Raw genomic sequence first — 21,523 nt, 5'->3', positions numbered from 1 at the left:
GGTGAGTCTCCCAGCACGGAATTTTTGCATCCACAAGGTTTCGATACCGAAACCTTGCTTAAGCGGACCAAGTTACTTACCATTTGGACCAACCCCAACATACCCTTTTTTTTTAAAAAAAAATTATCAAACAATTAAAGAAACACGTATTATAATCAAGTAAAATAAAAAATGCAATTAAAAAACACAAAGGGTATGTTGATAAAATTAAATACGTACTAATATTTTGGGTTTTTTTAATTGTTTGATAAAAATTTTTTAAAAAGCGTATGTTGGGCTTTTAATAATTGAAGATAATTTGAATTTTGAACTATGGTGTTTTGATTTTTAATAAGTATTTTAATTGCTATAGTGGTTACGGTAATTTAGGATTTAAAATTAAAATATTTTTAGCCTAAGGGTAGTTTGGGATTTTAGAAAAATATTTAACGGTAAAAGTTAAATTTAACCGATAAAATTAACAGAGGGGAGGTGGGGAGGTGTTATATATTTGCTAGGTAAGAGAGGAAGTAAGTGATATTATCCAACTAAGAGGGGATATAAATGCTATTTATCCAACTAAGAGGGGAGTTAAGTGATATTTACCCTACTTTTTAACTATATTCACATATTTAATTACAACATTTTTTTTTCTCTAATACTTATCAATTTAATGCTCTAGGGACTCTCTCTTAAGCTTTTTCTTAGTTTTTTCTTTCTTTCTTTCTTCTTCTTCTTTTATGGGTAGAAAGCTTTTTGGAGGTCAACAAAGACCATATAAAATCTTTCTCATATTCTTTATACATTTTCATAAGTCATTCCACTGATTTTATATATAATTTGAATTTATAATATTTTAAAATAATTAAAATAAGGCATAAATATGGCTAATTGGTTGTGAGATTAACTTGGTTGAACGAATCATAGAAATCTTACCATTAAATTTATTAAATTAAATCTGAACCCTTTATTAAATAATTTAGATTTTTTTCCCACTAATTATTGGTAACTTCCTATCATCGGTTGCTTCCTTCAAGTAGGCAACAATCTTGCCCCTGGAGTCATCTTCTGATTTCGAATTTGCAACAATGAGAGCTTTTGCGCTTTCATCCGCTAAAGCATTACAAAAACCAAGTGTGTGATGAAGCTATCCCTTCCACGGTAAAGGAAACAAATAGAGAAAGCAAACCATCACCACCGAAATCACAATAGAAAGGACGAAACAAACTAAATAATTAATTATCTAGAGAAAAGCTAAAAAGACCTTCAGAATTAAGACCTTCAAATGGGCTTTCGAATCGGACTGAACAACGTATTTCTTCGAAACTTTATACAGTAATGCATTTTAATCCTTGTGAGATCACCTAGAGCTCTTGAAGGATTGTCATAAACGCAGGAAGGCTTGCGGCAAAATACAGCCTCTAGCTTGCACACTTCTTTGGTCGATTGTTGTCATAGCTTCCATGGCAGGTTATATATGTTATATATGTTAAATAAACTTGCAGGTCTTGACTGTAGACTAACAGAAGAAACTTCGCCCTTTCCAACTCCAATACAATGGCTACAATGGGATCAATGAAGAATGCAATGATATGGATATAACCCCATGCAATACTATGAAGCATGACCAGGTATCCAGAACTTGAATCCATGAACAAGTGTAGCAAGACCAAATCATACAAACAAATATAGAGGAAACCCAGAAAGAGGGTCCCGCTGATTATCATTCCTATAGATTTCCAAATATGGCAACAGAGGGAAGAACTAGTGCGCAATCAGCCGGGAAGAATGTAACTTAATTAAAACAGAAAACTTACCTTGAATGACGAATGCTGAAACCCTGTGATCAGGAGCAGCAGAACTGTTGAGCAGCTGAATCAGATCTATACAAAGAATACTGCAATGAAAAATAATGTCCATCATTGTCCCCTGAGAGAACTTGGCTTGAAATTGCACCATGAAATTGCAGTGGCAACCAATTCTAAACATGAATCAGGTAGCAGCATAGCCCATCTATCAGATAGTATCAGTGCGCAATAAAACAAACGGATTATATCCAAATAACTTCTTATGTCCATGCTACCTTACAATAACGCTTCTCCACAGAACGTCTGAATCTTCAAGTCTTCTCAAGTTCATTACAAGTGCTCCCAAGCCAACCTAAAACCTAGGAGATATTAAATGTATTTTTCCTACTTTGAAGCCAAGCTTCTCTCATGTAGCTTGCAAATAAGATGGGTAATTTACTTGTTTCCTGGAAGGCATATCTCTCACATAGCTTGCAAATATGATGGGCAATTTACTCTTTTCCAGGAAGGCAATATATAAGCAAACTACAATCATTTGCTTATCATCAAAGGAATACGCAACCAGCCAGAGATGTCCATGTCTTCAAAATTAGTCATTTGATTCTGCAAGTCACAGCAAGCTGGCAAATGGTTTATAAAAAGGCCAAAGCACTAACAATTATACAACAAATTCCATCTAAACTAAAACTCAGAAACTGTTGTCACTCAGAGATAACCAAATTAGAGCCTTGTAGAGCCAACTATGACTAAAATGACAATTATTTAATCCACTCACCATATTTGATGTCGAGTTACACCCAAAATTTACAATTAACTTGCATGCAAATCTCACAACATACACATGATACATTCAACTAATATCTTCTAGGTATGTAACTATATGATAAAAGCCTTAACAGGAATAAACCTAACAATCTGGCAGTAGGTTGCTGTATTAATAGTCATTACAGACAGCAGTTACCATTAGAGAAGTTGGAAGTATATAAGACCGTAAAGTACTTGTAAAGAGCACTTGCAGCTGCAGGGATGTCATGTCACACTCATGATTAAAGAACGAAAAAAAGGGAAAGGGAATCCATCCTATTTCTGGGGGAGAGGTCGGCGAGAGTATTTTGGTGTAGAAAATGCACACATATAAGACCGAGACTGTGAGCCGCAGCGCAGGGATGCATGTCACACTCATGATTAAAGAACGAAAAAAAGGGAAAGGGAATCCATCCTATTTCTGGGGGAGAGGTCGGCGAGAGTATTTTGGTGTAGAAAATGCACACACACACACTCACTCTCTCTCTCTCTCTCTCTCTCTTTTCTTTTTCAATTTTGCATACAGAAACAAGAGAACTTATAAGGGTAACCGGTTCGTTTCTTGTGTTCCATTTTTAAAAAAGGGAATGAATCAGCACTTTGGCAAAAGTTTTCTCTATTTTGAGAAACACCAAGGGGATTGTATGGCAACATTTCTCACCCATTTCTTGGGTAAGACACCATTTTTCACGTTTTTGTGTGTTGAAATCTTGTATGTAGTAGAATAGGCACATTTCTATGACAAAATGAAACAGAAATTTGTACACTATGCATAAAATGGGCACTTTTTTTTAATAAAACAAATAGAAAAGTCAACACTTTTTTTAAACTTAAACCTAGACTTGTTCACAATAAATAATAAAAAATGCATTGCGTACACAAGTTCCCAATAAAAGTATAAATCCAAGATAGAATGCATGTTTAAAGGGATTAGTAACAATCTCTTTAGCTGCAATTGGCAATCTTACTCCATCATACCTTAGACTCAACCCACAACGATAAATTTTCTTTTTTGTAGCAAACAAAAGGTACTCCCCATTCAATATGCTCAATCCACGTATGATTGGACGGTTTGGTTCTTCAAATATAATTGCTCGAACTCCTGTTTTGAAAATTGATTTCCATGATTCCATGTCCTAGTCATATAATACACATACCATGAACAAAGACTTCCTCAATTTTACCAAGCAAATAGATGATTGTAACGAAAAAGAAGATGAAGTAGAGTTACTCCACTCAAAGATCTTCATCTCATTATCATGAAAATTTCTTGACGCCTCTATTGGTAATTTGAGTCCCCACGAGGTCCACTTATAGATGCCACAAGTAACAATATAAGGTTTATAATATAGACTTCTCTTAATGAAAGAATTCCATTTGATTGAAATAAAATTGAGTACATCGTTGCAATATACTGGCATTTCATATAGAACATCTTAAGCACCAGTGTTGAAGTTGGCGATCTCTTTCCAACCATTAGCTTTCATATACATATGAAAACTACTCAATGATGATCAATCATCTGCAGGCATTACCATGATAACCTTACAGTTATCTGGAAAATGACTAGTGAAGCTAATATCAAACTTTATATGAACACCTACGGTAGTAGTACTTGTGGGATTTGGAATGGTGAAAGTTTTCTTAGTTACGGGATTGAAGAGAACCAATTCCTTGTAATTCTCATTCGTATTCTTCAACACAAAAAGTCCTTTGTAAGATCCTAATATCTTCACAATGTTTTATAAGAACCCACAAGCATTGTCAGGCAAACTTGCACAAGATTACTTAAAAAGAGAAAAATATGAGAAATTTCGAGGACTATGTCGTACTTAACACCGCTTGTGAGTTCTTATTAAACATTGCATAAATATTGAGATCTTACAATAGACTTCTTGGGTTGAAAAACAAGGATGAGAATCATAAGGAATTGGTTCTCTTCAATCCTGCAACTCAAAAAACTTTCACCATTCCAAATTCCACAACAAATACTAGTACCTTAAGTATTCTTATAGAGTTTGATATTAGCTTCACTAGTCAATTTCTAAATAACTATAAGGTTATCATGGCAATGCCTACAGATGCTTGGGCACCACTAAGTAGTTTTCATATATATACTAAAGCTCGTGGTTGGGAAGAGCTTGGCAACTTCAATACCGGTCGAGATATTCTATATGATAGACCAGTATATTGCAACAATGCACTCCGTTTTATTTCAACCACATGGGATCCCATCACCAAGGCAAGATATTTTTAACCTTATATTGTTGCTTGTAACATCTATAAGCAGACCTTGTGGAGACTCAAATTACCAAAAGAAACATCAAGAAATTTTCATGATAGTGAAATAAGGATCTTCAAGTGGGAAAATTATACTTCATCTTCTTCTCCATCACAATCATCTATTTGCTTTTACTAGTAAAATTGAAGAAGTATGTTGTCATTGTATGGGTATTATGCAACTATGACATAAAATCATAGAAATTAATTTTGAAAACAAGAGTTTGAGCGATAATATCCAAAAAAAACTGAACCAGCCAATTACATGTGGGTTCAACATTATGAATGATGAACACCTTTTGTTTGCTATAGAAAACAAGATTTATCTATGAATGATGAAAAAACAATGCATTTTCCAAACCAAAATATTGAGATTCTGCATTTTCTACTTTAACGTAGCATTGTGTTTTGACCTCACCAAAAATTTGAAATTTTTATGCAAATTTGGACTACGGTTACAACAATCAATAGGATAGTAGGGGATGTGCCGTACCTAGTATCCCTGGCCAACAAACAATCACAACTGGCTGCAATTGTTTATATTGGTGAGATTGTGGTGCCCAAAACCAATCTTCATGCATGTGCTTGAAGTCAATACAGTGAGTGTAGTGATCATCAGGATTCAACCCCTCTCAATGTCAGCCTGATAATATCAACTTTATCACCATGATATTTCAAACTATGTTTGGGTAAACCTAGTTGGAGATTACCTGATTATAACTCTCACTGTGTCACTTCACCAAAATATAATTGTAAACTTCAATAAATGATTCATAAAATATGTTAAGCTTACCATAAAGTAGCCCCACAATTGGAGGGGAGACGTTATCTTGATTAAACAATTCTATAATCAAGCAGAGAAGAAGAAAAATGTAAAAGACACTCATTTCATAGAGTATATGAATTGGTTGAAAAGATAATGGCTAACCCCTCTCTAGAAGTGGTCCTCAATAGTAGCTCTTGAGATCCATGTCCATTCATTGATAGTTTAAAAAATGCACCGTTATTTGCTTCCAACACTGAAATATAGAAGGTAACATGGAACTAAAAGAAATCAACAAATAATGAACAATAAATATAGCATTGCATAGAAGAAACAAGAAGATTGAAAATGGTAACATTTCCCTTCAGTCAAAATCAAGCCACAAACCAAAAACAAACCCCAATTCTTCTTATTAGAAGCTAGAACAGCATTACTGAAATAAGAATCCTTTGTCAAGGAAAAACCTCCACCCTCTATGAATATTCAACAACAAGAATATCACATTTATCAAATGCTAAAAGATAAGACTACCAAAGCATGACTTGGAACCCATCATGAACAAGAGTGAAGGTAGTATAAAAGATTTTCAAAACATGCATCTGGCCTTCTTTTTTCGAAGGTTTGGGGATTCAATAAAATCAAATATTATTTCTTTCATTAATAATTATTTTTGCTGATTTTAATCTACCCCATGGCCTCAGCCATATGCTGTTATGCCTTACCCCAAAATCAGAGAAGGCCTACCAGGTTGAGGTATTCCAAACCATTAGCCTTCGTAATGCAATATACAACAATTTGGCCCAACTTATTGCCAATAGGCTTGAAAGCACAGGATTAGTACATGGTAGGCATGTATCTAAAATTCAACTTATTTAGGAATGAACCTCTTTCATGGAAGATCTAATGTTTTAGGAGCTTGGATTTATTTACAGAGAATGCAAAGTAGATTGATGTCTTGGAATTCTAAATGCTTTCTTGGTTTAAATTTTGAAGAAAGACTTAAAACTCATAAGGGATTCTTCCTACCATATATAGGGGTCTTCCAATTTTAATTATTTCCACAAAGTAATGAATAAAGATGAGAGGATCATACCCACCTGAAGCATACGAGAAATAATCTAGCCTTGAGCTTGTGAGTTCTGTGAGAGTCAGGGCATGATTCTGTGGGATTCAGAACTGTTCTACCATGGGATGCAGTACGGAAGAATTGATGGGATTCCAAGGTTGGAGTTACCTGCTCACCATGGTAAAACAAAATAGAATAATAGTTAAAGACATCATGCACCATATAAAAGTAAAGGTAGGGCAAAGATAAAATTTCCATAACCATTCTCCATATTTTGAGTGTGCACAAGTTCTGAAAGTGGATTGAATACCTTAGTGAGGAACCCCCAAATCAACTATCAGGTGATTCTCTCAGCCATCCATCTTCAGCCAATCACTAAGAGAAAGTGCCATTGAGCCACTATCCCAGGAAGGAATGATCTTCACAAAGCCTGAGAGCAAATATTCACCAGGCTAACAATTATCTGAATGAAACCCAATTTACAAAGGTATCTGGGTGGCATTTTATTACTTTCATGGCACAACTGCCAAATACTAAATCCAACTGACACCAGGTATCTTTTTTATCCCCTTCTCTCGCATCATGTTCCTCACATGAGAAACATCCAACCACCTATCTGCATCAGCATAAATGTTTGACAATAACACATAACTACCTGCACTTTGAGGCTCAATCTCAAAAATATGGCTAGCAACCAACTCACCAAGCTCAATATCACCATGAAGCCTACATGCACCAAGCAATGCACCCCAAGCTCCTGCATGTGGCTCCACAGGCATTGATTTTATAAGTTCATAGGCTGCTTTTAACTTCCCAGATCTTCCAAGAAGATCAACCATACAGGCATAATGATCTGGAGAAGGGATTATAGAGTAATCATTCTTCATGGAATTAAAGAAGAAGCAACCCTCTTCAACAAGGCCTGCATGGCTGCAAGCATTCAGGACAACTGTGAAGGCTACATCATCAGGAGTCAGGCCTTCATCAAGCATTCGACAAAAGAGCCTGACCCCCTGGGCCCCAAGTCCATGAATTGACAGACCTTGAATCATTGAACAATACGTGAACAGGTCTCGCTTTGGCATCTGCTCAAACAAACAGAAAGCCCTTTTTAGATTCCCAGATTTAGCATTCATGTCTATGAGAGCCGCCGTAACATGAGCTGGAGAAAGATCTATCAGGTTTTGAACCACAAAAGAATCAACCCATTTTGTTAGCTCCAAATGACCAAGTTGAGAACAAGCAGACATTAAGCTCACAAGTACAAATTCATCAGGCCTAATGTTTTGGGAAAGCATCTCCTGGAAAATCTTCACAGCCTCATTGGGTTGACCATTCTGAGCATATCCTGATATTAGCGCTGACCACAATATAATATCTGTAGCTGGAGATTGATAAAAGAGAAAACGTGCTGACGCCATGTCACCCGCTTTGGCATACCCACATATCAATGACGTAAAGGAAACCACATTTTTCTCTGGCATTTGATCAAACAGTTTCCGTGCAGTCGTCAGGTCACCGGACTTCACATACCCATTAATCATCGCATTCCAGGAGGCAGTGTTCCGGCATGGCATTGCATTGAAAAGCTCTGCTGCTAAGGCTAAATTTCCCAAATTTAAGTACCCAACGATCATAGCTGTCCAAGAAAACTCATTCCTAAGAGACATCCGGTCGAATATCTTCCGAGCACAATCAATCTCACTACACTTACCATAAAAATCAATCAAACTAGTACTAACAAAAATATCTATCTCTGTTCCGCATTTCACTATTAAGCCGTGAAGTGCCCTACCTTCCCTAATCGCGGACACGCTGGAGAATGCTTTCACTAAAGAAGGAAAAGTGAATTTATCGGGGGTCACTTCAGACACTTTCATGCGTTTGAAAACAGAAATAGTTTCACTCACAGAAGAGCTATCGCCATACCCTTTAATGATAGAGTTCCAAAGATAGATGTTTGGCTGATTAACGCGATTGAAAACACTTGTACCGTAACCTAAGTTGGACAATGAGTTGCAGATACAAACGAACTGGGAAATCAGGAAGTTATCTTGTTCAGTTCCCTTTCGAATAATCTGGGCGTGAACTTGTTCGAGATTTCGGATTGTTCTGGAAACCCTCAAGAGCGTTGAGATGTAGATAAACGGATCAGGTGTTCCGCATTTCAACAATGCATCAGAACAACGACTGGTTAAGTTCATAGGCTCATGTGCTTCTTTTGAAATGCAGAGCTCCTTCGAAACCAATGAAGATAAAAACCTAGAGATCCTTTAAATCGTATATATGAGTCGTCTTCTTCGAGGCCCGTATCCAACGGCTCTCTCAGCGTCGGCCGCGACTCTGCAGATGCTGCCTTCAATGACCTTTGCTGCACCAGTGAGCGCGGAGTAGGGTTTTAAAAGCCCGAATTTGGGAATCGGCGGAATCGTTTTGAGTTGATCCGATACCTTGGGTTAATTTGGCTTCCTAAGCCTGAGCACGGGTTTCATATGGGGAGGTGAACGTAAGGGTGTTTCAATTGCATATCTAAATCGTTTAACCATACCGAATTGTGCTGTCTAAAATTGCATCATTCAAAATTCGATATTGTACGTACCGAAACCGAATTTTTTGGTACGATTCCAGTTTTAGGTACTCATATTGTCAATATGTTCGGAAACGTATCGAATTGGTACTGTACCAAATTAAGAAATATAAATGTAATTTTACAATGAAAACATTGGACCATTTACCTTATCCATAATTCCCTATTTCAGTTTTTTCGTTTCGTCCTTCACTCCTCTTTTTAGATTTACTTGTTTTTGTCTCTATTAATTAGGTTTACTTGTTTTGTCTTTGTTAATATCAAATTATATCCATTGTTTGGTCACAATTTCATTAGAATCTTAATAAACTAATAACAAAAGTGGCATGATTTTGTTCATACCAAAAATGTACCGCATTAGATACCGTGTTTAAACCGTTTTCCCGTATTGATTTAATGCCGAAACCGAACCGAACTATTTTTGCAAATATTGAAACTGTACCACACCGTGTAAATTCAATACGATACGGTTCTGGTTTTAGGTATTCAAAGTTGGTATTGTACCGAAATCGTACCGATTGACACACTTAGGTAAACAGATCGAATTTTGCTAGAATATAGTAATATTAGGATTTGAATTTAATTATTAAATACATTATCTAAATTCAAATCTTCAGATGTGTAAATATAAAATCGGATTTAAATTTGTTTAGTTAATCAGATTTTTGGATAATATTTAATCTGAATCTAAAGTAATCCGGTGAATAAAAATATTCGAATTCAGATGAGGTTTTAAACTCATTCTTGAGTGTTGGGCCCAATTAATAGAATGATGTATTGCTAGTTTAATGTAATTTGTTATTATTAATAAATATTAATAAAAGAATAATGGAATAATGATGTATTCTTCAAAATTAAATATATCAGGCATTTATCAGCTAATTGAATAATATCCAGACTTAAAATTAACATATATGAATTCAAATCCGATTATGAATCGGATATAAATTTAAAATTAGCATATCTGAATGAATCGGATATGAATCAAATAATTCTGACTATTTGTGTACATGGATTTTTTTTTTTTTTATCACATCCAGTCCTAACATGCTCTTGTTTCAATCTAGTTGAAGCCAAAGGCTGAATTTGTTGTACGTTCACCACTTTTTGAACCTGTCAAATCTAAAACCGTAGTATTATTTAATATATATATATATATATATATATAATTAACTTTCTCTATTGGGTGTTAATGTTAGTTTTAGATTTTGATAAACTACTGAGTATTTGTTTAATAACAATAGGCTTTTGATTATTTCTATAATTAATTTCTCTTAAACTTAATTTATTTCAACGCAGACAACATCCCAAGCATATTGGATTTTCTTTTATATCAACCATTCCACTTAGAAATTCTTTAATATTTGCTTTGATTTAAACATCCAAAATTTTCTCCTGATTTTTTTTTAGCAAACGAATAATTCTTGAATTTGAATCCAAATTTTAATTTGTCCACTTTGTTGACCAAACTGGGAAATTGATTGATTCAAATAATTACGAATAATTCTACATCCAAATAATTTTTGAATCCAAAATAAATAGAGCAAATTGCACATGCACCCCAAAATGGAGGCCTAAAAGCAGTGACACCCCACTTTATGTTTAAAAAACACGTAGATCCTTATTATGTTAGAATGATTAATTGTACAATTAAAAAAGACAATTATACCCTCAATTAAACTTACTCTCCATTATGCCCTAACCTAAGGACTCACTCTATGGTTAATTCTCTCCTCTCTCGGCTCTCTACCTCCCCATATTCCGCTCCAGCATCAACCTCACCACCTCAACCTACTTCTCTGCACCTAACCGAAAATTACTATTCTCTGATGATTTGGATGAACTATTTCTTGACCTTCATTAATTTACTCTTGATCAAATTTTTATTTCAAACCTCTATTCAAGATGTGCTTGAATCGCATATCAGAGCCTCTGTTCATCAACCCTAATTTGTTTCCCTGTGATTATGAATGCATTTTTTTTTGCCAAAACCCTAGATGTTTTGCGATGGAAAGAGCAACTAATCATGGATGATTCAAGTGTTTACCCAAGCATATCTTCTTGCAAGATGGCTTATTCCTTTTCCTAATCATTCCCGATCAATTCTTTCTGTTCGTTCAGAGCTTGAACTCGAACAGTTGCAACCTCAAAAGATCTTCGATGTTAACGTTTCTCTTTCAATCGCCCAAGCTCCTCAATCGTCTCCATCTCCTGCTCTGAGAGAATCATTGGAGCCGGTGAAGAAGAAGCATAATTTGTAAAAAAAATTAAATGAAGTTTCCCTCATTCCAGAGCTGGTTTGATTTTCTCCCCCATCTTTGCAATTTTTGAGTTGCAACATAACTGATGAGTTTGATCACTCTTCCCAGATTCTGCGTAATTTGAAGAGACAACAACAGTAATGCTTATTTTCTTGTAAGACTTTAGAGATTTTAATCAACTCAAGTGCACAAGGTTTTCTGCTTGGAAGAATGGAGATCAAAGTCGTGTTTTTCCATTTCTTCTCGATTTTCAAGCTTGAAATAAATTGATTTCAATTTTTTTGTTTGGATGAAAAACTTCTTTCTATTCGGATGAACCATTCATATAACTAATGTAGTTTATGAAGGTTTCCATTGTTCTCCTTTTCGTATATAAATTCAATCAGCCGACTAATCGCACAGAAGCCCTGAAAGCAAGATCGCCGTTATAGTACAATTTCTTCTCTTTTCTTTGTGTTTTCTGGTAAGGATCTTACAGTGGATTCTAACCCAGTTAAAGAAACACTTGATATAGGCATAAATTTTAAGGCAGCTAATTCATTTATGGGAGAGACGGGTGAGTTTGGTGCTGTAGGAGCCGGAGTGGGAGGAGATGAGAGTGGAGTGATAAGGGTATTTTTGGAATTAAAAAGCCGCATTTTGGGTTTTCCCTTTCCAGGGTAATTTTCATCCGGACCCCTTAGGTTTGGTCCATGTCATTTTTAGTCCAAAAAAGACACTTTGCATCTGCCTCCCCTGAGGTATTCAATAAGATCAATTAAGGACAATTTGTGATTTTTATGACCAAAATACCCTCACATCTATCTACCATAAGATTTGTTTTTAAACCCCCCCCCCCCCCCCCCCCCCCCCCCCCCCCCCCCCCCCCCCCCCCCCCCCCCCCCCCATAAAGGTGTAGGGGTTTGTTGAAGGGAATGATAAGGGTATTTTTGGAATTAAAAAGATACAAACAGGGGTTTAACAGTTTTCATTGACAGAATGGACTAATGTGTCCAATGTAAACCCAACTTTGGGATATCTTTGTTTTTCAAAGATAAAGTGGGGTGTCAATGCTTTTAGGCCTCCATTATGGGTGTTCTCTGTAATTTTCTCAAATAAATAACTATTTTCACATGTTCTATAATTAGCAATTTTACAATTCTCTACAATTAACTATTAAAATTGTGACATGTTGCAATAAAACATTAAACTATGATAATTGTTATTGACATTTTTGTATGGTCCAAAGAACTAGGTTTTGGGGTAACCCTTGACAACATATTGGGCTTGGGCTCTTTCTCGATTAATGTCTCAATGAAAACCCACCGACTGAGAAGTAATTTAAAAGCCCATATCAATCACCAATCCATGATTTGGCAAGGAGGTCCCACGTGGCAAGACCATATTAAATAAGCTCAGAGCCCCTGCTGCAGACGTCAGGATTTGCGCGCACTCAAGGATCTTCTTGAGCCCTTGGGCGGCGGCTTGCTTAACCCCTCTTCGTGGGCCTCAGTCACATTGGCAGAAAGGCACAACAGGTGCGTTCCCCTCTGATGGAACCCCCTGACGGCTAAGGCGACTCCCTTATTTGCGCCTTGAGTCCTCAAGCTGTAGAAGCCATCTCCACCCTCCATCTCATGACATGAACATCCAAAGGATGATAAGCATGTCATCTCTGGAGGTATGAATCAATTATATATTTATATAACCCTTCACCAAGCTTAAATGGGTAAGCTTTGAACATTCTAACCACTACTCTCTTTAGCTTTCTAACCCTTCAAGAGCATGGTATTCATCATCTCTTGGGGTTGACACTCCTCAATAGAATCTTTGATTTGCTGGCCTGAACTAACTCGATCATCGGAGGTGGCTTCTCGTCTTCAAAGACAGAGTCCACTTTAACTTTGTTTTGGTCTCAAGAGCAAGGGCTGGATCCAGAGCGAACCGTGGAGCTAAGACTATATTTTCTCCACCAACAATAATTAAAATTCAATTAGAAACTTCCTCTATTAATTCCCTTAAATTTCTCCTAAATTCCCAAATTCTTCTCCCCCCTCTTTTTTTTTTTTTTTTTTTTTTTTTGAGGGGATCCAACGTAAAGCCTTTATAAACTCCATTTTTACATTAAAACAAGTCATTCACATTATTAATGGCTGAATTAAAGAAATTGGATGAAAAAGATTGAATAACATGTATAAAAGTATAATATCTAAATTGAAGAAAGAGGAGGAAAAAGATTGTTAAGAGAGAGCAAGAGTGGAAATCTTGAATCAGGTGCTCCCTTGCACTTTTCAACTACAAAATCAAGTAAGGCCCACAAATGAAAATTAATAAAAAATAAATAGGGGTGGGACCCACAAAAAAAAGTGGTACTACCCTGTGCGTCCCTCGTCCCCCTTAGGTATTGTGGTCAGGAAGCGTCCGGGAGCACAAAACACTCCCATCAAGGCCATGAGGAAAGATGAGAGAAACAGGGGAAAAATTGTAGGAGATCAATGTTTTCCTAATATTGGGTTTTACTTGTGATGTTAGGTGTTTTATCATCGCATGTCACAATCCTAATGGCTAATTGTAGAGGGATGTAAATTGAGTAATTTTTACTTGGAGAGTATTTCGATACCTTGATCTCAGCAACCATTATGTCAAGGCCCATCTTCATTCACCGTTTTTGGGGCTAGGGAGACATATCCAATTCCTCTACCCTTGAGGGTAGAAAATAACCTTATCCCAAATCCCGCACCAGGCCACCACCATACATTAGGGAAGGATCCACCTTGTTTCTGTTCAATAGTGTGGACTCTCCTCTCGACTGTGTGGTGAAACAAGCATCAGGTAAGACTTGAATCTAAGATTTTCCTCAAAAGACTTCTGTGAGCTCACCATTTTCAACTCTAGCATTGTTTCTTAATGTCGTCGAGCTGCTCAATATAACCTTAGAGCTCCATGTGAACCATCCTAGAATCGAAATGGTTGTCAACCATTCCAAAACTGAGTAACATTAAGGACAATAAGCATAACCCAATGAGCCAAGTGGTGACTAATACAGCCACCAAGCAAAGAAAAAAAAAAAAACACCAGCTCTGTGAAAAACATCAAACATCGAACACGAAAGTCACCAAAATTTTCACGTAACAAAGAAACTAACCAGAGAAAAACTGATTTCTCTGATTAACAATAATAGCACTCTATTCAACTTTAAAGCACTCCTTTGCCATGATCTTGGCTTAATACCTCTATGTATATAATCCATCACGGTTGCTATTTGGGTGTTTTTCTTCCTTTTTTTGGGGTTTGGGGGGGGGGGGGGGTGGAACTTCTGACTTAATCGGACATTTTCGCATACAATCAGACATGGGGAAAAAACAACAGACACACAAGTCTTCTTAGAGAGGAAAAGACGAGCATCCTTGGGCATCAATCAAGAAACAGCATTTTCATCAACTGCTGTAGCATCTTCATGCTTGGCAAGTTGGCTGAAATCACCCTTTGCCTTGAAAAGCTGAGAATGATGATGCTTACAGTAGAGTTTGTGTTCATGGGCAACATAGTTTGAGGGGCTGATTACGCAGCCTCCATGGGAGCACTTGAAACATGCTTTATGGTATGAAGTACCATCAACTGCTACCTGAGATAAGTGGTGTGTGGAACAGAGCAACAGTGTTAGAAAATATGACTTATCATCAATGAACTAATTGAAATTAGGGCTAAAATAGAGGGGAGCCATTTGTTAATGCTGAGTGTGTTTCTACAGACATTGTGAGGATATATCAATCAATTGCCTAATGCATGGAAAATATGTTGACACTAAGAAAGACTATGATCAGAAATATTAAATCAACTAGTGGTGGATAGATGGATTATATCTTAGATTACTGTGTTCAAAATGCACTAGATTTCACTTGTTACATGCTACTGCAATGCCTTACCAGCAATGGTCAGCTATGGTTCATTCTGTCCATGACAAAAAGAAAAGATGAATTTTCTTCATTGAAATGAAGAAAATAGCAACAGTGACCTCACTAGCCCATCACCTCGTAGTAGTAAAAAACTTCAGAGGGATAATGACCATAAAAGAAAGGATTCAGGAGTTGCAGATTAACTCTTTATGTGAATATGGATCACACAGGAAAGTTTCTCTTCTATCAAGAAGGAAATTGTTAGTGGTTTGTAAAATTCATTTCAACAGCTGGGAGAAATAAGAAAGTCTACCTTCTCAAGTGGGTACACAGTTTTCTTGCAAGCCACACACTTGTCTTGTGTTCCAGCAAACATACTTGAGACTTTTCTGTTGACATGGCCCTGTATAATTTAATAATAAAAAAATAAACTTAGTAGCAGTTGATATTTCAACTAACAGATTATCCAGTTTTCTCAACTATAAAAGAGTAGTCATCAAACTTGACAAGTGGAGCACCTTCTCAGAAACTCTAACTTCTTTTGGGGCACCTACAATAGAGAGGGGAGAAGAAAAAAAGGGAAATAAAACAGTGATCCAGATTAAAGCAAAACTATTTTTGGAAAAGAAGAATGTAATAGAAAGGCATACGTTAACAGCGAGTTACCTTCAAAACTTTTATCTAAACTTCCTGTCATCTTAAAGAGCTGGTCAAAGTGAGGCTTGCAATACAGGACACCCTCAAAGGAACAGTAATTACTAAGCTGCCATCAAAAACAGGAGGAGAAAAAGCAATAAAATCAGAAAAACATGAAATTGGATAAAGAAAGTATAAAGTCATAGGAACAAATATTATCATCCCCACCTCCCCCAGCTATCCTCTCAATCCCAGCCAAAAGTAAGAAAATCTTCCATATAAAGGGAAGACTGCTCCTTATGATACTTGTGCAAAGATTACTATTAATGTTCGAAAAATCAACAAAAGAAAATTTAAAGGAAACTTGAAGGATATAAGTCTCATGAGAACATTGACCCAAAAGAAAAAAAAAGTCTGATAATGAAATGCTTCTTTCAAAAATTAAAATGAATACGAGATGAGCCAGAAATGAGGCAATATAAGATGACAGTAATCATAAAATTATCTTATATATGTGTGAAATCAATCAATGATATAATAAAAACAAGAAACCTCAAAATTTTCTCTATTCCATGTCTGTTCTTCTACTCACAGATAGGTACAATATTCTGTGATTCCTTGCACAATTCAATATTTGGGTATGCTCCCTCACAATATGTCACGCTAATGATCTGGCTATCAGGTGTCATTCAAACCGATATTCACTGGGAGGATATGTTACATATAGGAGAGTCAAATCAGGGTTAACTAGAGTGACTTACGTATGTCTCATTCATATTTCTCGTTTCTTCCATTAGTTGAATAATTTTGTTATCATGTTAAAACCCTTCAACCCAATAAAATGATGAAACAAAAGTAAGGAAGCTTTATTTTTGTCAGGGGAGGGAGACACCACAGGGATATGTCTTTCCTCGAATTGACAATTAGGATAGTTCATGTGTTTGCTAGAAGCAACAAGATATAAAGACTATCCATTCAGTTACAAGATTTTATATGTTTTAGTCTTAAAACACGTGAAGAATAAAGTCCAGCATTCTACCATTCCCCTAAGTGATGAATTGGCTTGTTCTAGTACTAGTTCCCAGTTAATATGAATGAAGATGGAAACAGTTTTACAAAGACAATCCACACATCTGTTCATTAATTCAACTAGTCTGGATCAAATAAACAGTAGCTTTCCAACATTCTTTATATTCTGCCTTTTGTTACTTATATTCCCTCATGTCCTCCTCTACATTATAACCCCTCAGATTTAGTCGTCCCCTAGTCTGAAGCATCACTAAGAATCAGTATCAAGAAAACCCTAGACAAATTTTATAAAATTATGGTGGTCTAGTTACAAAGTAACATTCAAAGAAGCAATCATATGGCAGAAAAGGATATGCTGTTTTTAAGGCAAATAGAGAAAGATAAACCTATGAAAAATAAACCACATTTTTCAAATATTAAATATGTATAATAGAAGGCAAATACATGGAATCCCAGTTATCATTGCATCAGCATCACATAAAGGAAACCCAGTTATTCTAGATATACAAAAACACGAAAAAAGAAGAAAAAAAAGGGGGGGGGGGGGGATATGGGGTGGACTGAATTGGAGGAGGAGTCAAAGAACATATAAAGAGCCTTTAGAAAATCAGAATCCAGTATTAGTCACAACAGAAACAGAGCAACAGAACTGAAAATAATCAGAAATCGAACCATGAATGAAGAGCTATTCAGGAAGAAAGAAGCAGAGATCATCAGAATCATCGAAGAAAAACCCAGAAATTACAAAAGCAACTACCAATACAAAATACAAATCACAGGTGAATAAACGTATTACTGAGAATGAAAATCAGAAAAGACCAAAATCAAACCTTGAGGGTACCCTTGCAATGGTGACATCGAAAGCAAGCCTTGTGATAGACCTTGTTGTCAGCCGTAAGTTGATCCACCAAGTAAACCGTCTTCTCACAAGCCTTACATTTTTGAGTCGTCCCTGAAAACATCGCCATCTCAAGCCTCACTCTTTTCTTATCTCAATCAAACTGAAACACTCACGAAACCAGACTAATTTCTTTAGCCCTTTCGACGCTTTGAGCTGCTGAACTTTCCAGACGAACTATGAATCAGTTACGGCTGTCTGATAGGGGGGTTTGCGTTTTTATAACGGCTACAGTAAATAACTTAAAAAATTTATTGGTAACAAGTGGAGAGGATGGAATTTCCATCTCACCTACCATGTTGTATATTTTTATTCTAAATTCACAACTCCCGATTCACAGTCACTGGTGGCTTGCACTTTCTTCTTCCTTTTGAACTTTCAGGGTTTGTTTTTGGCTTCCACTGCTTTTGACTTTATAAAATGCACTTTTTTTCTGAATCCTTCCCTACATGTATCACTTAGCACTCCAGATTAACAAAGATAATCTAGAAGATTACTGGGCAGGTGCCCAACTCAACTTTACAAACCCTGCACCTCTGTAATGTCAATGAACAGAAAGAAATTTGAAATAAATAAAGCAGAATATTTTGTGTATGATTTTGCTTGCAATTGTTGGATGCAGCTGATACCATGAATGGTTGAAAGCATGGGTCATGCATCACACAGAGTCTTCTAAAAACAATCTGTTAGTTAAATAAACAAAGATTAAGGAGGGGAAAGTATGTTCTTAATTTCATTAAGAAATTATAAGATCTCTCCAATTCAGTTACATAAGAAGGTATATACAATTTGTCTTTTTTCTTTTCTTTTTTTTTCTTCTTTTTTTCCTGTGTCTTAAACTTCTAAGGTTTCACTCACACTCATTCAAACTTAAATGCCTCTGACCACCTTGTTATTCCCTTTTAAGGTCTGCAGGAGGTAGAAAGCATTCCATGGAGAGGCCACAGATGTTAAAATCAACCTCCTCAATCGTCCATGTCTCCTCCATCTTTCTCTTGTGATTTGTTGAACCCTCTCCATATCTAAACAATGTAACAGTAGTTTTTCCACTATGAGCAATATTGAGACCATCAATATATCTGTAATCTTCAATCACTGATTCCATGCTTGTCTCCCAGAAGATACTATCATCTCCTCTACCTTTCTTCATGCTCAGTAAATGTGAGTCTTCAAACTTAACCAGAAGCCCAGTTCTGTGGCTGAAGTATCCCCATATTGTGTGGTGTATGTTCTCAAAATTGTTTGTGTTTCTGGCTTTCAGGGTTGATGCACTTGCCTCCAACTTCAATATGAAGCAATCTTCATTGTTAATAATCTTCTCTCCTATGCACACTGCGTCTGCAAACAAGTTTGCCGTTGATCTTGGGTCCAATCCCTACACAAATACACAAACAAAATCATTTAGTGTTTTAATCTATTAGGTGTTCGATGTAAGTTCAGGTCAAACATTATACCTGTACAAAGCGACGCAAAGGTCTTGGGGGACCCTTAGAGGCATGTGATTGCTGAGCTGCGTATTGTCTCCAGGCAACCTTGCCATCGCTGCCGGCACTGACTTTGCAGCCGGAAACCACCAGCTCAAGGTACCACAAATCAGGGTTCTTTTGCCAGAGAACAAAGCCGCCAATCTCAGCATTACCTTTGGCCTTCACGCTCTCATCACCTTCACTTAGGTGAAATTCCGAAGAGGTCATCTTCACCTGTCCAATGGCATACATGCTATGGACGGAATTCAATGCAGCCAGTCCTCCTGTAGCTGCAATGTATTGCTGAACGATATATTTGGCTGTTGAAGCTTCCTATCAGAAATCACCCACATTCATTTCATGTCATAAATAAATCAAAATGGAATTGAATAAAAATTGATTCAGAAGATGGGTTGTTGTTGTTGTTTTTGCTTACAATCGAACAATCTTTGATGGGTCGGATGATTGTGGTGTCATACTGAACTTGGAGAGGAATCAGAGGAGAACCCACAACGTTGAGGAGAAATTGAAGGTCGGCGTTGCGGCCAGCGAGGGGAGGAGCAGAATTCATCTTGTCTGCACATTGGGATTTCATCCAGGTACGCATGTTCTGCCATCGAAGGGCATTGGAATTTGTGTTGTTATTATTGTTATTGTTATTCATGCTCATGCATGAAAACATTTCTTCTGGGATAGGGACCTCAAGAACGGTCTCTAACCCATCCTCACGATCGAAATTTGGGCACAGTTTCCTCATACTACGCAACAACTGTGGTGGGGAATTGAAGTTGCAGAACAAGGAGGGGCAGGAGGACATACAGAGATAGAGATAACAACAGGGAACAGGAATGTGCCTTTTGGAAAAGGCCACATTCCCTTCGTGTCAAAGCTCTTCTAATGGAGAAATGAAGGCAAAGCAATCGGCTTTGTGGGCATCGAAACTGCTCAAGGTGAAACTTATCTCTGCCAAAGGCTCCCCTTACGTTTAGCGATCGTGTGGGCACGATTTTATCGAAGCATATCGGCGTTGTTCTTCGTTCTTTATTTTTCCCTTCTTGCTCGTTTGTCTATTTTTAGTTTTTTTTTTGGTCCTTCGATCCTTGCTGACAATATCTTTGACCAGGTAACCGTATTGCGATCCAAATAAAATAATCTGCCAAATACAGCTTTTTTTCTGTTTCGATCTACAATTTGTTCCAGTTTCTGACCACAAAATTCAAATGAATCTATCTATCTCTTTATTTCTTTCTTTCCTAGGTCACTTTCAGGCTTCTCTTCTTCTGTACTCCGTCTGGTTAATTCCTGAAACCCAGATTGATCAGATTATTTCTGAATTGTTTTCCATTTCTCGTGATTATTCTCGTTGTTCTATCTTCAACAGATTCAGAGAAACTGGGTCTTATAAAGACCAAACCGTCTTTTTAACCCCATTTCCCAAACTTCTTCGTCTTCTTCCATCTTCTGCTGCACTCACATTCCTGCCCTACTACACCTGCGATTACCATTTCTCTCTCCTCTAGTATCTTTTTCTTTAATTTTTCTAAAACATCTGATGATTAGGATAAAAAGAAAAATCCTACATTCAAGTCCCTGCAAAATAGTTGGAAGACGAGCATTCTTTCCGACCTATTTCAAGTCTCTGCACAATCGTACCAAAGAATCCCACCAACGATTCTTTCATGGAAGGGAATAAGTGAATAACCTTCTCTTAAACCTTTATTAAAAACACTGAAGATGGAAGGTAGCGCGTTAGCTCCCAATACGGCTTTGCTCTTGTAATTAAAACTCTGATCGAAGAAAGAATCAAATTGAATCTGTGATCGATTTACTACATGATTCATCGGAAGAACTCCACCTAAAAAGCTGTCTCACGAGTTTACTGTGAGAGTCCGCAACCCAAAAAAAAGAGCAAAACCTTCATACTTGCAGCCATTATCTGATTTATTTATTTATTTTTTTATTTTGTATTTGGGGTTCATCCAGGCTAGTTTGTGTGCACTTTAATTACATCCTCAGGGAAGATGTTTGTCATCCGCAAAGGTCGAACCTATGACCTCTCCACTGAAAAATA

The 21,523-nt window shown here is 36.8% G+C and overlaps 3 protein-coding genes across 6 annotated transcripts; all 3 read right to left on the bottom strand.

Annotated features, from left to right (window-relative positions):
- Window positions 1-697: 697 nt before the first annotated feature.
- On the bottom strand, window positions 698-9,055 carry LOC149018244 (Pentatricopeptide repeat (PPR-like) superfamily protein). 4 transcript variants are annotated; one of them, XM_089152553.1, is made up of 4 exons: window positions 7,011-9,055; window positions 6,732-6,868; window positions 5,800-5,890; window positions 698-2,390 (listed from the first exon to the last, which is right to left on the bottom strand). In XM_089152553.1, exon 1 carries the CDS (start codon window positions 8,902-8,904, stop codon window positions 7,234-7,236), a length of 1,671 nt encoding a protein of 556 aa, XP_089008679.1. In that variant the 5' UTR covers window positions 8,905-9,055; the 3' UTR covers window positions 698-2,390; window positions 5,800-5,890; window positions 6,732-6,868; window positions 7,011-7,233. The 4 variants fall into 4 exon arrangements, with proteins under 4 accessions (XP_089008679.1, XP_089008681.1, XP_089008680.1 ...); XM_089152555.1 differs by lacking the exon at window positions 698-2,390 and adding an exon at window positions 2,963-5,514; XM_089152554.1 differs by lacking the exon at window positions 698-2,390 and having other exon boundaries at window positions 2,963-5,890; window positions 6,728-6,868.
- Window positions 9,056-14,618: 5,563 nt separating this feature from the next.
- On the bottom strand, window positions 14,619-18,179 carry LOC149018243 (LIM domain-containing protein WLIM1-like). The gene is made up of 5 exons (XM_089154318.1): window positions 17,919-18,179; window positions 16,090-16,186; window positions 15,942-15,973; window positions 15,737-15,826; window positions 14,619-15,152 (listed from the first exon to the last, which is right to left on the bottom strand). Exons 1-5 carry the CDS (start codon window positions 18,054-18,056, stop codon window positions 14,946-14,948), a joined length of 564 nt encoding a protein of 187 aa, XP_089010444.1. The 5' UTR covers window positions 18,057-18,179; the 3' UTR covers window positions 14,619-14,945.
- Window positions 18,180-18,785: 606 nt separating this feature from the next.
- On the bottom strand, window positions 18,786-21,027 carry LOC149018242 (spindle assembly abnormal protein (DUF620)). The gene is made up of 3 exons (XM_089154316.1): window positions 19,889-21,027; window positions 19,441-19,785; window positions 18,786-19,361 (listed from the first exon to the last, which is right to left on the bottom strand). The coding sequence occupies exons 1-3, from the start codon at window positions 20,267-20,269 to the stop codon at window positions 18,879-18,881; spliced, it is 1,209 nt and encodes a 402-aa protein (XP_089010442.1). The 5' UTR covers window positions 20,270-21,027; the 3' UTR covers window positions 18,786-18,878.
- Window positions 21,028-21,523: the final 496 nt, after the last annotated feature.

This window comes from Hakea prostrata, chromosome 4 (assembly GCF_041222555.1).
Source record: "Hakea prostrata isolate BN-2017 chromosome 4, UWA_Hpros_2, whole genome shotgun sequence".
Classification (NCBI taxonomy): domain Eukaryota; kingdom Viridiplantae; phylum Streptophyta; class Magnoliopsida; order Proteales; family Proteaceae; genus Hakea; species Hakea prostrata.
This window is presented reverse-complemented; position numbering and strand designations above follow the sequence as displayed.

Bases quoted from the DNA above. Each gene is read 5' to 3' on its own strand.
- LOC149018244 (XM_089152553.1), bottom strand. From the start codon at position 8,904: ATGAACTTAACCAGTCGTTGTTCTGATGCATTGTTGAAATGCGGAACA.
- LOC149018242 (XM_089154316.1), bottom strand. From the start codon at position 20,269: ATGTCCTCCTGCCCCTCCTTGTTCTGCAACTTCAATTCCCCACCACAG. The intron at 19,786-19,888 runs GTAAGCAAAAAC...GATTTCTGATAG, and splicing joins CCATCAAAGATTGTTCGATT to GAAGCTTCAACAGCCAAATA. The intron at 19,362-19,440 runs GTATAATGTTTG...GTATTTGTGTAG, and splicing joins CTTTGCGTCGCTTTGTACAG to GGATTGGACCCAAGATCAAC.
- LOC149018243 (XM_089154318.1), bottom strand. From the start codon at position 18,056: ATGGCGATGTTTTCAGGGACGACTCAAAAATGTAAGGCTTGTGAGAAG. The intron at 15,974-16,089 runs GTAACTCGCTGT...TCTCTATTGTAG, and splicing joins TTTAGATAAAAGTTTTGAAG to GTGCCCCAAAAGAAGTTAGA. The intron at 15,827-15,941 runs GTGCTCCACTTG...TAAATTATACAG, and splicing joins AAGTTAGAGTTTCTGAGAAG to GGCCATGTCAACAGAAAAGT.